Source organism: Somniosus microcephalus, chromosome 14 (genome assembly GCF_052327205.1).
Source record: "Somniosus microcephalus isolate GS21.2 chromosome 14, FLI_Smic_1.0, whole genome shotgun sequence".
Classification (NCBI taxonomy): domain Eukaryota; kingdom Metazoa; phylum Chordata; class Chondrichthyes; order Squaliformes; family Somniosidae; genus Somniosus; species Somniosus microcephalus.
The window spans coordinates 48,620,439-48,637,076 of NC_141000.1; the positions used below are offsets into that span (position 1 = coordinate 48,620,439).

A 16,638-nucleotide genomic window follows, 5' to 3' on the forward strand; every position below is an offset into this window, starting at 1 on the left:
CACTCAGCGCAAGTGCGGCAGTTCCTGGTCAGGGACCGAACTTCCTCAATCGAGTAGGGTAAGTTACGGGACTTTATGAAGTGGAACAGCCGCGTGACCCCTGGGTGGCAGAGGTTATTGTGGAGGGTCTGTAGCCGATCCCCGGTGGCGCTGGCACACATCCCTTGTGAGAGGGCGTCAGGGGATTCGTTAAGGGCCCCTGGCCGGTAAATGATGTCATACTCGAAGGTGGAGAGCTCGATCCGCCACCTAAGAATCTTATCATTTTTAATCTTCCCCCTCTGTTTATTATTGAACATAAACGCTACCGACCGCTGGTCGGTAAGTAGGGTGAAGCGTTTGCCGGCTAGGTAGTGGCGCCAGTGGCGCACTGCCTCCACGATGGCTTGGGCCTCCTTTTCCACGGAGGAGTGTCTGATCTCGGGCCCTTGGAGGGTCCTCGAGAAGAAAGCTACGGGCCGCCCCGCCTGGTTGAGGGTGGCCGCCAAGGCGAAGTCAGACGCATCACTTTCCACTTGAAATGGAGTGTTCTCGTCCACTGCCTGTAGCGTGGCCCGCTCAATATCCTGCTTAATGCTTTTGAAGGCGGCGTGGGCCTCAGCAGAGAGCGGGAAAGAGGATGCTTTCAAGAGGGGGCGGGCTTTGTCGGAGTAGTTGGGGACCCATTGGGAATAATAAGAAAATAACCCCAGGCACCTTTTCAGGGCTTTGGGAGTGTTGGGCAGGGGCAGCTCCCGTAGGGGGCGCAATCGGTCGGGGTCTGGCCCGATTTCCCCATTCTCCACCACGCTGCCTAGTATGCAGAGGCGTGTGGTGTTGTAAACGCACTTGTCCTCGTTGTAGGTGAGGTTGAGTTTTTGTGCGGTTTTCAGGAACCTCTCGAGGTTCGAGTCGTGATCCTGCTGGTTGTGACCGCAGATGGTGACGTTGTCGAGGTAGGGGAAGGTTGCCTGCAAGTGGTGGTCATCGACCATGCGGTCCATCTCCCTCTGGAAGACCGAGACCCCATTCGTCACCCCAAAGGGGACTCTGAGGAATTGGTAGAGGCGTCCGTTCGCCTCGAAGGCGGTGTACGGGCGGTCCTCTGGTCTGATAGGGAGCTGGTGGTACGCTGACTTGAGGTCGATGGTGGAGAACACCCGGTATTGGGCGATTTGGTTCACCATTTCTGATATGCGGGGTAGTGGGTAGGCGTCTAGTAGGGTGTACCTGTTGATCGTTTGACTATAGTCGATCACCATCCGTTTTTTCTCGCTACCCCTTACCACTACCACTTGGGCGCGCCACGGGCTGTTGCTGCGTTCAATAATGCGCTCTTTCAGGAGCCTGTCTACCTCGGTCGCGATAAACCGCCTGTCCTCCCAGCTGTACCTCCTGCTTTTGGTCGCTATTGGCCGGCAGTTAGGGGTAAGGTTCGCAAATAGCGAAGGCGGCTTTACCTTCAGGGTAGCCAGACCACACACTGTGAGGGGCGGCTGGGACCCACCGTAATTGAGCGTGATGCTTTGGTGGTTGCACTGGAAATCCAGGCCCAAGATCACGTTCGCACATAGGTTCTTCATGATTAATACTTTAAAATTATCATATACAGTTCCGTTAACGCACAATTGTACCGTGCAGTAACCCAGAATGGTCGATGTCTGGGTTTTATCAGCCATAGAGATGGTACCCTGAGTAGGGACCACCTTTAGGGAGAGTTGTTGTGCCAGTTCTGGGTGGATAAAGCTCTCCGTGCTTCCACTGTCAATTAAGCATTTAACCCGGCACCCGTTTACCTCGATGTCCACCATTGATCTGGATAGCGGGTGCGGCCTGGTCTGGTCCACTGTGACCGATGCCACTGTAGGGCCCTGATCGATACAAGATGGCGTCCACGCTGTCTGCTCACAAGATGGCGGACCCCACGAGGTCGGGCAAGATGGCGTCCAAGATGGCCGCTCCCACGGCGCACACGCGGCGGTGGCGGGTTTTCCGGCGGTTGATTTTCCGGGGGGTTCCCTCTGCACACCTTCCCGAAGTGCCCCTTCTTACCGCACTTAAAGCAGGTGGTGCCTTTCGCCGGGCACAGGTTTCTGGTGTGCTTTGGCTGCCCGCAGAAGTAGCAGTTGGGTCCCTGACGCGTCGCGGCTGTCGTAGGGCTTCTGGGGGGAGAGCGGGGCCCAGCCGGTGTCGGGCTGTCGGGCGGGGAAGGTGCCTTCCAAGATGGCGGCGCCCTCGGTGCACAAGTGGCGGCGTGGACGGCGCAGGCTGAAGAGTAGGCGTCCGAGTTTCTCTGGGCCACATCCAGGGATCGCGCGGTGTCCGCAGCCTGTTTCAGGTCCAACCCCGTTTTTTCCAGCAGTCTTTGCCGGATGTAAGTGGAGCTGAGGCCTGTGATGAAGGCATCGCGAACAAGCTCGTCAGTGTACACTGCGGCTTTTACATCTCGGCACTTGCAGTCTTTGCCAAGCATTTTCAGGGTGCTTAGGAACTCCTCCACCGATTCCCCAGGTCGCTGTGCGCGGGTAGCGAGCAGGTGCCTAGCATACACCTCATTCGTAGGCTGCTGGTAATGCGCCTTTAAGATGTCGCAGGCGGCCAGGTACGTCTCGGTGTCTTGGATGAGGGGGTAAACCCGGTGGCTTACCCAATTCCGCAGAATTCCGAGTCTCATCCTCGCAGCGTCCGTAGCGTCTTTGACGGCTGCGGAATTGTCCAGGAAGAATTCCATACACTCAAACCAGTGTCCGAAGCGTGCTGATGCGTCCGGAGCATGTTGATCCAAATCCAAACGTTCGGGTTTCAGGAGTTGATCCATAGTGTTGAAAAATAAGTTAATAAAATTGATGTGCCTCAATAATTCCGAGACTCGAAGTTAGCAGAACAAAAACAAGGCTTTTATTAACTTAGAAAGTAACACGTAAGAGAGAGAGATGTCTTCCTTCTGGAGACTGAGGCCAGACTGAAGCTAGCTTACAAACGGGGCCAGGTATGGGCGGAGCCCTACACACAGCACATTCCAGCACATTCCAGTATACAATACAGCACATTCCAGTACACAATACAATGAGGTCTGGGGGAAGGGAAATGACACTGAAACCGATCTCAGTCACAGGCAGTGGTGAATGGAATATTTCATCACAATATTGTTGCTGAAGTTTCCACTAAGCTTGGTTGGACTAAAAGGCCAAAGCTGGAGAGGTCAGAGTGGGAATAATGTGGCAAGGCACAGGTAGGGCAGGACCACACTTGTGGACAGAACATACGTGATCGGCAAAACAAATACTCGCTCTGTGTTGATCTTTTCAATGTAGAGGAGAACACACTATGAGCAGCAAACACTGACCTGGAGTTTCCACTCGGTTGTGCTGATTTTTTGGGTGAAATTGGCGTAACCAATGCAAAAGATCGCAAAATTTGAAGTGTAAATTATGTTCAGTGCAAATCGAGTTTTCACAAACTTTTGCGCTAGTTTAAAAAATATTGCTAGAAGCAGGCACTGCCCACAGAACTAGCCACGCCCCCAGGTTGAGTTAATCACCATTGGGAATTTCCACTAATTGCGCTCGTTCACAGACCTTCAAGGAGGCTTCAAAAATTAAGCTGGATCTTTTGGGTGCATGGACACTAATAGGTACATTTAAAAAAGTTTTTGAATGCAATTTTTAAAAGATTTACTAGAACTGACTACTGTACCCCAATATAACTAGAAAATGGGATTATAAATGCTTATTTTTTGTGATAAACCCATTTTCAGCTGTATTAATCAAACTACACCTAGTTACCACTCCTAAATATATCAAGGAATATTTTTTAAAGCAAAATTGCAAAAAACATTTTTTAAATTATGTTTTAAAAAGCTGCCCAATTGTACTGGTTCATGGCAGATTTTACGTTCAGCATTATGCAAAATAAGTTTGAGCGGAAACTCAAGCGAAAAAAAACACTTTGCAAAACAGGACCAATTATGGGCGCAATTTGCACCAGTTTTGCCGATTGCGCCCAATGCGGAAACTCTGCCCAGTACACTAGATTGGAAGAAGTACACATATATTGCTGTCTCACATTGAAGCAGCATTTTGGGGCTTTGGATAATGGTTTAGGAAGAGGTGAACCAACAGGTCTTGCATCTGCTGTATTTACCTGTAAAATGCCAGGAAAGGACAGTAATGTAAATCAAAGGGATGGAGATGCATAATGAGTCCAAACCCTTAAATTAACTACCATAATTACTTGAACCCATTAGCTGTCAATAACAACAACAAAATTTGACACCAAGTCACATGAGATATTAGGACAGGTGAAAGAGGTAGGTTTTAAGGAGCGTCTTAAAGGAGTAGAGAGAGGTGGAGAGGTTTAGGGGAGGAATCCAGAGCTTAGGGCCCAGGCAGCTGAAGGCATGGCCGCCAATGGTGGAGCACAGAAAATCGGGGATACACAAGAGGCCAGCATTGGAGGAGCGCAGAGATCGCGGAGGGTCAAATAGGATGCCAGGTTGTGAAAAGTCTGGTTCAGCCTCAGACAGAATAGAAACTTTGCACACAGGTGTGGGGCTAAGAAATAACAACTCAGACACTTCTGGTTATGATCATGTTGTCAAGAAGCACAAATGAACGTCCATTAGTTTGTAGAAAACAACAACAACTTGTATTTATAAAACAAATTAATCCAAATAATTCAGTTTGAATAATTCACCAAATCTTTGTTGCTAAACAATTAGACAATTATCAGAAGCTCTAAGTTTATATTGCCAAATTCCTGGCTGGCCTCCCACATTCTACCCTACGTAAACTTGAAGTGATCCAAAACTTGGCTGCCCGTGTCCTAACTCGCACCAAGTCCCGTTCACCCATAACCCTGTGCTCGCTGACCTACATTGGCTCCCGGTTAAGCAACGCCTCGATTTCAAAATTCTCATCCTTGTTTTCAAATCCCTCCATGGCCTTGCCCCTCCCTATCTCTGTAATCTCCTTCAGCCCCATAAATCATCACCCCCCCCCCCCAATATATCTGTGCTCCTCTAATTCTGCCCTCTTGAGCATCCCTGATTATAATCACTCAACCATTGGTGGCCGTGCCTTCAGCTGCCTAGACCCTAAGCTCTGGAACTCCCTCCTAAACCTCTCCACCTCTCTATCTCTCTTTCCTCCTTTAAGACGCTCCTTAAAACCTACCTCTTTGACCAAGCCTTCCCTAATTTCTCCTCATGTGGCTCGGTGCCAAATGTTTTGTCTTTTAATACTCCTGTGAAGCACCTTGGGATGTTTTACTACATTAAAGGTGCTATATAAATACAAGTTGTTGTTGTTGTTTATTGCAACTGTTCTTTGATTGTTATAACTTCACATTTTGTTTCTTTAAATTTTTGAAACTATTTTGCAATAAGTGTAAGGGAGCCTACCTGCCACCACTATGGCCAAGGCTGGAATTTTCTCAAGGTAGGAGGGTTGGGGGAGGGTTGGGGGCGGGGTGGGGGGGGGGAGCTGCTCCGAGGCCGGGTTTCCCACAGTCCCTGCTGACTTTAATGGCAGGTCCTGATTTGTATGTGAGGCCTCAGATTCCCGCCCGCAGCCAGCCAGCTTGAGAGGCTGGCTGGCTGTGGGCGGGTAGGCCTCAGATGCGAGGGTTCGGTTTGAGGAGGAATCATGGGAGGGGGGCCGGCAATCGGGGAGTGCGGAAGAGGGTGTCGGCAATCGGGGGGGGGGGGGGCGGGGTTGGGGGTCGATGGAGTGGGGTGTCGGCTGGAGCATCGGCATGGGAGGGTCGGCCAGGGATCGGGGATTGGCAGGGGGGAGGGAAAAGATCAGGGCCGGCCACTGGAGGATTATGGCCGGCCTCAGCATCATCAGTGGGGTGGGGATCAGAGACCCGGGAAGGCAAACGGAGGCCTCGTAGGGTGGGGGGGGGGTTCCGATTGCGGGGGGTGGGTTAGATAGGGTCCATGGATCCAGGAGGGGCAGTCTCCACCTCGCTTTAACTGCCGGGTTTCACAAATTGTGTGAATCCTGTCCACATGCAGTTAAATTCAAAATGGAGGGAGAAAAATGTGGCTTTGAGCCGCATTACAATACTTAAATTGACGTACTGCACCCTAGGAGCAGGTTGGATGCCTGCACCCTGTCCCGCCTCCATCAGAACCGGAAGTGGGCGGGTTGGAGCCAGGATCAGATCAGGAATCCCATTTTTAACTGCCCCCATGCTCCAAACCCATCCTTTTTTTAAAGGGAAAATTCCAGCCCAAGTTATTTATTCTAAGGTGGCAAGTGATTTGTCACAGCACAACATTCTGTGACAAATGCCCCAGATTTCTATATTTACTGGTTGTGGCACAGTTTGCTATCCAAGTACCTCAATTTTGCAACTTACCATGTGCCAATTGGTTGCCTCTTTTTCCTACAAAACCACAACGACTACACTTCAAAATCAATTCATTGGCTATGAAGTGCTTTGGGACATCCTGAGGACATGAAAGACACTTTAGAAATGCAAATTCTTTCATGGCAGCCTACTATAGAGCGACACTGTCACAGGCTTGGCATTATTTTACTTGCTAAATTTTCATTAGAGAATGGCATTCATTAAATAAGGAGTAAGATAAACAATTGGAGGAGGAACTTCACCTGATGGCTCAACGGGTAAATAGACCATATGCTATGGTAGTGAGTAATACAGATCAGAAAGGTTCATGGTTCAATCCAGGTCTGTAGTGAGCTAATTTATCATAGCCTGGACAGCAGAAGGGTCCTCATTGTCCTCTGGACTAGTGAAGGGAAAGAAGTCATCCAGGTGTCTTGCTCCTGGTCACTACCCAGTGACCTTGTTAAAAAAAAATGCACAAGTGTGAATGTTGGGTGAGGATGAGATCAACCTTGGTTGTGATGTCTTGCATGGTCAACATTTATTTTCTATGCTCAAAGCATGTAGAATGTAGTTGCACAAGGTACCAGAGGTTGCTCTCACCCATGGATTTGTACCCAATATGAGTCGCTGAGGTAGTTTTTATGATTTACCTCTGCTAGTGCTGAGCTTGACGGGAGCATTTATCAGGAATTCGGGCACAGGGATCAGTGCGATGTGCACAATTTTCTACACCTAATGGAGGTTTGATTTACCTGGAGAGATTTCTGTCTCTCCTCACAGCAACAGACTATGACTTTGAAGCTTTCAGTTGAATAAAGTTGACTATTAAAAGTGTAGTGAGATAAACATTCTGGCCATTGGCCTTTCTCCACATTTGCAGCCTACATCTGCAAAACACAGTTCTCCTCCTGCCCCCAACACAGAACATAACATTGGATATGCATACGTCTTCTGCCACTTGGTTTTAAAGGGACAGACTCCTCCAAACCCAGAGCTGTTTGACCTAAGGCAGTTTTAACTAAAGCAAATCAGCTGCCTTCTGGCTGCTTTGATTAGTCACTTTGGCCTGTTCCCATCGCACCCCCATCACCACCACCACCAAAGTGTAGTCCCAACACCTTTCTCATTATTGCAGTCATTTTACTGTGTTTACTACGAGCTACTCAGTTGTGTAAGCCAGGTTGCATTCTTCAGGTGCCAACCAGCTGATGCCTTCCATGTCATTCACTGCAGTTATTCTGTGGAAGCATTTGAACGAACAATAACCTAACGGACATCTGGTGTAATCATACCTTTCACTGGGAAATAGGAGGAGGAGCTGGTGGCACTCAGCTGTTGGCACTGATTGTCTGGGGAGAGGTTAAATGATGGGGAGGCATTTGAATGGCACTGTACGCCTTGCATTCCTGACATTGCACAATTGTCTCTGATTCAGAGTACAGCTCCCTGAGTGCTGAGTGAAGTGAGCGCTCCAGACACTCTGCTCCCAGCTCTTTCAAAGATCAATTGGCCGATACGAGAGTGGAAAGGTTAATGATCTGCGCTGTCAGCCCTACTTTTGGTTAGAAAGTTAGATGTTGGGGTAGGTAGGGGATTTTGCAACTGTGTTTTCAATAAAAAAGACTTCACCGTGGAATCAGTTTGATTCTTGTAGTGCCTTATTTGTATTCCCCCACTGGTTGTAAATATTTAATTGTAAATGATTTTCTAGCTTATGCTGCTTCTGCTGCAAAGCAATGATTAATCTTTTTAAGATGTTAAAAAGACCCGTGATTTGTGGAGGAGCACTGGGCAAAGGTCCTCAGAATTGATGTTGCAATTGGGTTTTGTTCACCTGCTGTGTGTCTGTTTGGACGCTTAGCAGTGCCGTACTTCAAAAAGGAGGGAAAAGTGTCAAGATTACACATCGTTTCTCAACTGTGTTATTCACTTGCAGAAAGGGCTGGAGGGGAGAAGGATTATGTATAATTCAGAACTGCCCTTTGTGGCAATTGTACATTGTGTCCTCGCCCTCTCTTTCGTTCCCTCCCCAATCCAACTCGATTTACTATGAAAGCTGGATTTTCTGCGAGAGCTTTAGTAGTCGGTTCAGTGGGGGAGGGTTAGGGTCCGGAAGCTCCTCCCCGTCTGAGCTACAGTGCTCCCTCCCCATGTGTGATCAGCACAGCAGTAGTTCTTGAGCTCTGCTTTTTTTTGCCACTTGTGTGGTGTGCTCCATTTCTTATTTACAGGCTGTGAAAAGTGTGCTGCTGGAACTAACTGCTTGAGCACGATGAGGGAGCAGCTTAAGGGGTAGGTAGCGAGAAACTCATTCATCACCGTAACTCGTTCGATTGCAGTAACTTTGACTTGTAACAAGTCAGTGCAGATTTTTTTTTACAATGTTGATAATGTGATAGTTTTCCACTTCAGAATCTGAGGAGGACAGGCTCTGGAACGTAGCAGACAAGGTGCAGCTGTCTTGTGCAGGGACCATTACAGGTGCTTTAAGTTGCACTCTGGAATGCCTGGATTCTGCTCCGAGTTCAGCTTCAAAGGAGAGGCAGAGATTAGAGGTTGTTAAAATGACAGGTGAGGAGGGGACGCACCCGAGGTTTGTGCCCTCTCACCGGCAAAAGATTCCGGCTGTAGTTTTGGTGCAAGATTAGTTAATGTCGCCCCAGCCAGGCTTGAAATTGCTGGAGCGTACCGGAGCTGAAAGGGCAACAAAGAAGTTTTGAACTCGAGATAGACCAGCGAACAAGGATCGGGTGGGGACTGGTTTCTGTGGAACAATGGCCCCAGAACAGATGATTATAACCGTAAATGAACTCTGAATAAGATAAATCATTTTCTGTTTTATTTTAACTGTTTGCTGCATTCCATTACTAACAAAGGTGTGAATTAATTCAGTTGAAGCCTGAAGCCTGTAAATGAAAACCTCTCGTCTGAAAGTGCGACCTTGAGCAGCAGTTTTTTTGCAGGCTGCCAACCTCCCCCTAACCCCCACGCTAAACCCCTCCACCCACCCAGTCTTCCTTTTGTTTTCTGCCTCCTTCTCTTGATTGCGGATGCTGTTGTGTTTTCAAGTGGATTTGGGAGCCCAAAGAAGTGCTGAGCAGACCGATCTGTGGAACGACTTCACGCAGTGCTCTGCCCCCTCTAGCTCACCATTAAGAACAGCTATTGAAAATGACAGGGAACCGTGTAAAGAAAAAGATTTGCCGGGCCCCAGTCTTTGATTCTTGCCACTCACCCCACCCCACCCCACCCCACCCCAGTTTGCTTGGGTGAGTAAATTGATGGCCATCTCCTCTCTAACGCTGAAAAAAACCTGCAATATTTGTTTAGGTCAAGGCAAATACCTGCAGCCTCCATGCAGTCTGCATACAAAGTGAGACTGGGCCAGTAATCGGCAGAGAAGCTTGCTTTTTTATTCAGTGATCCACTTGTTCTGAAAACTTATTCTGAGCTCCTTAGTGCATTTTGGGAGCTGCCAAAGCGAAAAGGAACAAAGTCGACTGCTGTGTTTCTCCCCTCTAAAGCTTCCCAGATTAGTTAACCAGCAATCAGAGAATGAAAAGGTCAAGCAGCAGAAATATTTGAAGATTTAGCTCTCATTATGCGAGGCCACAGCTTTTATCTGTTCAGGTTCAGCTAATTCCTATTCCTTTTTTTCTCTTCCTGTCTTTCTTTCAGCCACCAGACCCAGACTACCTGCTGGGATCACCCCAAGATGACAGAGCTTTATCAGTCACTAGGTAAGAAAGCCATTGAACACACTGCGTTTTTGAATTTGAACAATGTGCCACCATGGTTTGCAATGAATTGCTTTGTTAAGAAGAGGAAACATTTGGGAAAAGAACCTGGGAATGTACTTGGAGACAGGCCATGATTTCAACTGCCTGGGAGTTGATAAGGTTAGCTGAGAGGATGAAACAATTTTCAGAATGGAAAAGAAGGCATTCCAATATCATTGCACAAGTTATAAAAATGATTAGTATTCTAAAATTTCACAGAAATCTTTATTATCATCTAGTTTAGCAATGCAATTAAAGGCTGAACTTTTGCCAGACATAATTATTAGTAGTTACAAAAGGGTTTCTTGTGAAAGCATATGCAAAGCAAAGCAGCTTTGCAGGAGTGCAGTCTGCATGTGGTCAATTAGTCGCAGCGCAGATTTCTGGGTTTCTTTGGTTTTTTCTTTTTGAGCCCAGACCATTATTTCCATGGGCCTCTGTTTGCTGCCAGCTTTGTTGTGTGCAATCCTCATTCACATCTCACACAGGCCTCTGCAGGTTTCACTGGGAAAGTGTAAATACTTTAGATGGTTAGTCAGAGAGAAAAAAAAGCACATTTTGAAAGATCCTTTGTGTTATCTACCATCTTTAACTTTTGGTTTGCATTAGTGCATTTTTTAAATATTTAATACTGATTTCATCTTACCTTCCCATACTATGTTGTTTAGCCCTGTGAGTCAATCTGTGCTTTTGATAGAATTTGTTTTATCAAAGATTAAGACTGAATTTTGTGGAATTAGATTCGCAGGTTATGTGGAGGAGCACATGTCCATTGGAACTGCCTTTATTTGCCATAATGAAGGGGATTGATTCCCTTGTGGCTATTTGGAACAGGTAGTTCCCAAAATTAGTTCTTAAATGTACAGCACAGCAATATTCTGGGAACAGGAATGGAGACAATTATAATACAATAAAAGAAAAACATTGTGTGCTTTCACTATTCACAATTGAAAAGATGAAATACAAGTAAGAACAGAAACATCAGTAGCCAGCGCAATAAGTATTTTATACAAAGCTTTCTTCTGCAGAAATTCTCAAAGATAAGCAGAAATGCAGACAATCGAGACTCCAATAAAACAGCTGAATATTCGGGAGCAATGCAGAAGATTTCTGCTCATTAACAAACCATAAGACACAAGGTTCACCCTTCTCATGTGCCAGTGAGGTTGACTTTTTCCCCAGTTAATTTGACAGTAACGTGCCACAATAACATTCATTCTTGTCCAAATGTCATCATCTGTACAATGAGCAGTGATTTCAAATAAAATGTTTCACTCCCACATGATTATAAAAAGTAAACTTGAAAATATAAATTCTTTCCATTTTTAATCCAGCATCATCATAGGGAGTTAACAACATGGTTATTGTTACAATAGCATTGTCATGTAGGAATTAAAGATGTGAAGTCAACAGAAGATGAATAGTTTTTCATTTTCATCCATTCACCAAGGTCCAGAGTTCAGACTGATTAAAATGCATGCTTCTCACTGTTTGCATGGCCATTTGCTTAATTTTTATACAACAAATTTAATTCTAATGTACAACTTTTTGGATATTAAAGGAATCAAGGGATATGGGGATAGTGCAGGTAAGTGGAGTTGAGGTAGAAGATCAGCCATGATCTTATTGAATGGCGGAGCAGGCTCGAGGGGCCGAATGGCCGACTCCTGCTCCTATTTCTTGTTCCGATGTTCTTATGTACAACAGATATTCATTGTATTATGTGACCTTAAAGATATTCAGAGTTCCCTTCGATCCGCTCCATTTTAATTGTTGAAAAGCCAAAATAAATTTCAAACAGATCTGCAGATAAACTACGTCACGTGAAGGCAAGGTTCTACTAACACATCACGCCAAATTAGTTCACAGTGTTAGAATGAAATACTTAATTTCAGTCCAAATTGAAGATCTGGAGGATTGATAACCTCAATGAATTAGCAGGCATTTGAGGTTAAAAATGTAAAAAGTGAGTTTAAAAATTAGAGGTCCTGGGGTCTGCAAGTCCCAAAATGACACTTGTGAGATGAATTGCACTTTATATTTTAAAGCATGGAACTCCTGTTGAGTGGCATTAACCCATGTGCTGCAATTGATTTGATATGTGACCTGTAACAGCTGTGAATGATTTACTGCTATCAGAGTGTTGGGAACTGACATCCTGGGAGTGACTGTATATGCGTGTATGTGCAGGTGTGTAAAATGGACATTTCTGGACAAAATTCCAGTTGACTGTGTAATAAAATTAACCTTTCAATGATTGCATTAGCATTTCTGTACTGAAATTTTAACAAACCAAGATTATCAGTGAATACATTTACAGAGCGTATATAACATTTGTAATTCCTTCACAGAGCACCACTGATCGCCAGTACAACACCACACAACAGGAAAAAAGGGATTAACGGGAGACAAACATTCCTATAAACTTCACAGAATATATTCCATGAAAATAATAAGCATACATGAATCTTTTAAGGCCAAAATCCCATTTTGGAATTAACATGACAGTTACTAACTAAAATTTGAATTTTACTAATATTACAATTTTGCTATCATTCCCAGCTACCCATTATTCTCTAAGATCCTGAAATTAGGGCTTCCGATACTAGTGTGAAAAATGTTTAATGGTTTGTGTGAAATTCATTCCTCCACTATTTTACTCGAGTTGACAACTCATTTATTGCCTCAAATAAAATAACAGGAAAGACCTTAAGGCAAATTTATTGTGTTTGTATGCTAGTAACCATTGGCGTAATTTCAGGGCCTATGTTTTTTTGGTTTTGTGTATTTTTATCATTCAGCTTTCATAGGTTCTTGAGGCAATAGTTACAAAATATCATACATATGATGTTGAAATTTTGTGGGCTGAGATCTATACCTACTCAAATAGCTTAGAGTGATGAGTTTACTGTTGAGACACTCTGCTGAAAATATTTTGCATATCTTTTTTCTACAGCCGACCTAAATAATGTCAGGTTTTCTGCGTATAGAACTGCCATGAAGCTACGAAGACTGCAGAAAGCTCTTTGCTGTAAGTATGATCTTATCTTCTCTTTCTCTTCCATGCCAAGCAGCACATGAGGCAACCCATTTCTAGGAACATAGGAACAGGAGTAGGCCATTTAGCCCCTCGAGCCTGTTCTGCCACTCATTGAGATCATGGCTGATCTATGATCTAACTCCATATACCTGCCTTTGCCCCATATCCCTTCATACCTTTGGTTAACAAAAATCTTACCAATTTCAGTTTTAAAATTAACAATTGACTGAGCATCAATTCCCGTTTGCAGAAGAGTTCCAAACTTCTACCATCCTTTGTGTTTAGAAGTGTTTCCTAACTTCACTCCTGAAAGGCCTGGCTCTAATTTTTAGGCTATGTCCCCTAGTCCTAGATTCCCCAACCAGCAAAAATAGTTTCTCTCTATCAGCTCCCCTTAATATCTTGAAAATGTCGATCAAATCACCCCTTCATCTTCTAAATTCCAGGGAATACAACCCTAGTTTGTGTAATCTCTCCTTGTAATTTAACCCTTGGAGTCTAGTTATCATTCTAGTAAATTTACACTGCACTCCCTCCAAGGCCAATATGTCCTTCCTAAGGTGTGGTGCCCAGAACTGAACACAGTACTCCAGGCATGGTCTAAACAGGGCTTTGTATAGCTGTAGCTTGACTTCTAACCCCACTGCTTTTGTATTCAGCAGATCGTGTTCTGGGTCATTTCCGTAACAAAGACCTTTTATGTGGCCAGGTTGTTAGGGGCTGAGAGTCAGACTATCAAGAGACCGGGCTAGATCCGATGGGGGATGAGGGTGTCACCACGCTACTCCCATTGGACCTGCTAGATGTCAACTCAGTATGTAGAAACTGGGAGCCCTGTTTGCCAATGCTACAATGGGGCAGAGGAGGTGGGAGGGTACTCGCGACCATCAGACACAAGTATCCCGCTGGATGTCAACCTAGTAGTCAGAGACCGAAACCTTTGTCTCCGCATTCCAGGGCTGTGTGGAGTAGGGTTTGAACCCCTAGCCTTCCGACTCAGAGGTGGGAAAGCTACCACTGAGCCAAGGCTCACTCAAAATATGATTATACTGTATACAGACAAGTATTTCTTAAAGTACAAGTGGAATGTGTTGGAAACACCCAGGAGGTCCATGTGCATCTGTAAAACTAAAGAAAGGCTAATGTTTCGAGAAGAGGCCCACCATCAGATCTTTGGGAGTCCTGATAAAGGATTTCTATCCGAGAAGTGGACAGACCTGCTGCAATTTCCAGTGTTGGCAGCTTTCTCCTTTTTGCAAATATTTGTGCTTATTCTGATCCACACAGATTGTCTTACAGCACTCATTAATCACATTTTCCACCTGAATTACAACCATTATTTATCTGTAAAGCTGCAGTGCTCTGCAGTTGCTGCAACATTTTTTCTCTCATTTTGGTGGGTGCTAAAGATGATTCAACAACAATTTTGCTTATCGCAATTTGGTTTGAATGCATTTCTCATAGTCGAGGTCAGTATCAGGGGTGTAACTTTTTTTTTTTACCTTGCCAATTTTTCCCCTCTCCTCTCCTGAGATCATTGACTCCTTGCAGGGGAACAGTTTCATGGATACTGGTTGTTCTCCATTATCTTGACGTGGTCATTATTTATCAGCCTAGACAATGAGATTCGACAAGCTAGCTGCAACGTGCTCAGGCTTACTATGGAGTAATACCCACTGTCGATAACTACATTACCACAAGAATTTCTAAATACTCATTTGTAGAAGGAGAGTTTCTCCATTGGTAACGTTACAGAGGGTTTAAATCCTTGTATGTAATTAAGTGATAATGTTTAGTATAGCAGGTTGATGAAAGCCCCGAGCAAGAAGATATTCTAGGGCGATCTACGTGTCACAGTTTTAATTACGGAAGTGAGGCAACCATCTACCTCCCAAGCAGCAAGCCCCACAAATAGTTCTGGACAGTTTCATGAATGTGAATGAGACATCACATCACAAGCACCCCTTGATGAAGTGCAAGTGCTAGGAGTGTGCTTCACTTTTTTAAATAATGGTAAAGGGATTCAGCTGGGAGTTGGAGAGTAAGACATGCAGCGCAGTCACTTCTTTACTCCCCTTAATTGTGCAAATACGATTCTTATATTTTTGGGATTAGATAAATGATTCAAAAATTGTTACAAAATCCTCAACACAAAGCGTTTACATCCATATTCTTTGACATTAGGAGCTTCAAGCTCATTGAAAGTGAAGATAACGTTCTGTTTATTAAAAAAAAATTAACCAGTTTACCAAATAGGTGTCATGTGTCAGTTTGGGGTGCGCATGTATTCTCAAGTAATTGCGAATGTCTTTACAAAGTTTGGTCCATTTAGACTGAAGCTTTGTCTATAATTAAACTGCTTGAAGGAATCAATTAATTATCATTGATTATTTTCCTCAAGGGATCTCACTATCACTTGTGAGCCCATAGATAGAAGTGTTGTGGTGCTGCTCTTACATTTTCAATTCCACTAATAAATTGATATAAGAAGAACTGTGTTTCTCGCTCCCTTGTGGGAACCATTGTAACAAATGGTTTGTTGACTGCTGATGTCTGACAAGACATGCAACTTGATATAGTTAAATTTGTATTTGCCTGCAAACTAATGTAGTTGACCTTTTGAAAAAGAAGTCTTGGAAAGGCGACGCAATTAATTAAATAAGAATAGGAGTTTCACTTGAAGCGGGTTACTCCTAATATATATCTATTAAAGGGACACAAAATAACCAATAACTTGGCAACAAAATACATAGCAGATTAACTTCTTTTTCAAAGGCTTGCCCTTGATTCATGTGCATTAGAGGAACATGGATTATTGAGTTACTATGCTGTAACATGTGTTAGCAGCGCAAGACTTACAGCTCAGTCAAGATCGCTGTTTCTCTGAACAAATATATTGTTTTTTTTACAGGTGTGAATTAAATGTGTTGTTTCTTTGCTCGCGTCTGAGACATTTTTACCCGCTATTGTTGCAAATTTGCATGCGGCTTTGGCTGTATTTCATAAAATGCAATAATAAGATTACCTTACCATACTGCTGTGTTTCATGAGGAAACAGTTGATGAACCTCAAAACTTGTGCCAAGGGTATTTATAGGGGCATTTCACTATTTTAGGGACTTTCTCAGGTGGGTTCTGTTGTTCTTAAAGCTGTTTTTATATTGAACTTCAGCTGCTGGCACCTGCAACTAGTTGGCAGGTCATAGAATCTAGAATGATACAGTATAAAAGGAGGCCATTCTGCCCATCATGCCGGTGCTGGCTCTTTGAAAGAGCTATGCTATTCGTCCCACTCTCCTGCTCTTTCCCTACAGCCTTGTACATTTTTCCCCTGCAAGTATTAATTCAGTTCCATTTTGAAAGTTACTATCGAATCTGTTCCCACCAACCTTTCAGGCAGATCATAACAAATCTCTGTAAAATTTGACAGTAAATTTGTCAGATTTTGTTCGACCAGGAGTCAGGAGGCATGTTTTTCACT

At 44.5% G+C, this 16,638-nt stretch overlaps 1 protein-coding gene across 11 annotated transcripts in view; it reads left to right on the plus strand.

Annotated features, from left to right (window-relative positions):
* The window catches only part of dmd (dystrophin), a 2,562,635-nt gene that overhangs the window by 2,419,182 nt on the left and 126,815 nt on the right, over positions 1-16,638 (plus strand). For 9 of the 11 annotated variants that reach the window (XM_086007360.1, XM_086007362.1, XM_086007361.1 and 6 more), the window contains 2 exons: positions 10,018-10,079; positions 13,075-13,149. In XM_086007360.1, the coding sequence (XP_085863486.1) occupies positions 10,018-10,079; positions 13,075-13,149 (137 nt within the window). Of the gene's footprint in view, positions 1-8,046; positions 8,632-10,017; positions 10,080-13,074; positions 13,150-16,638 lie in introns of those variants that run through there. The other 2 variants (XM_086007371.1, XM_086007370.1) reach the window with 2 other exon arrangements.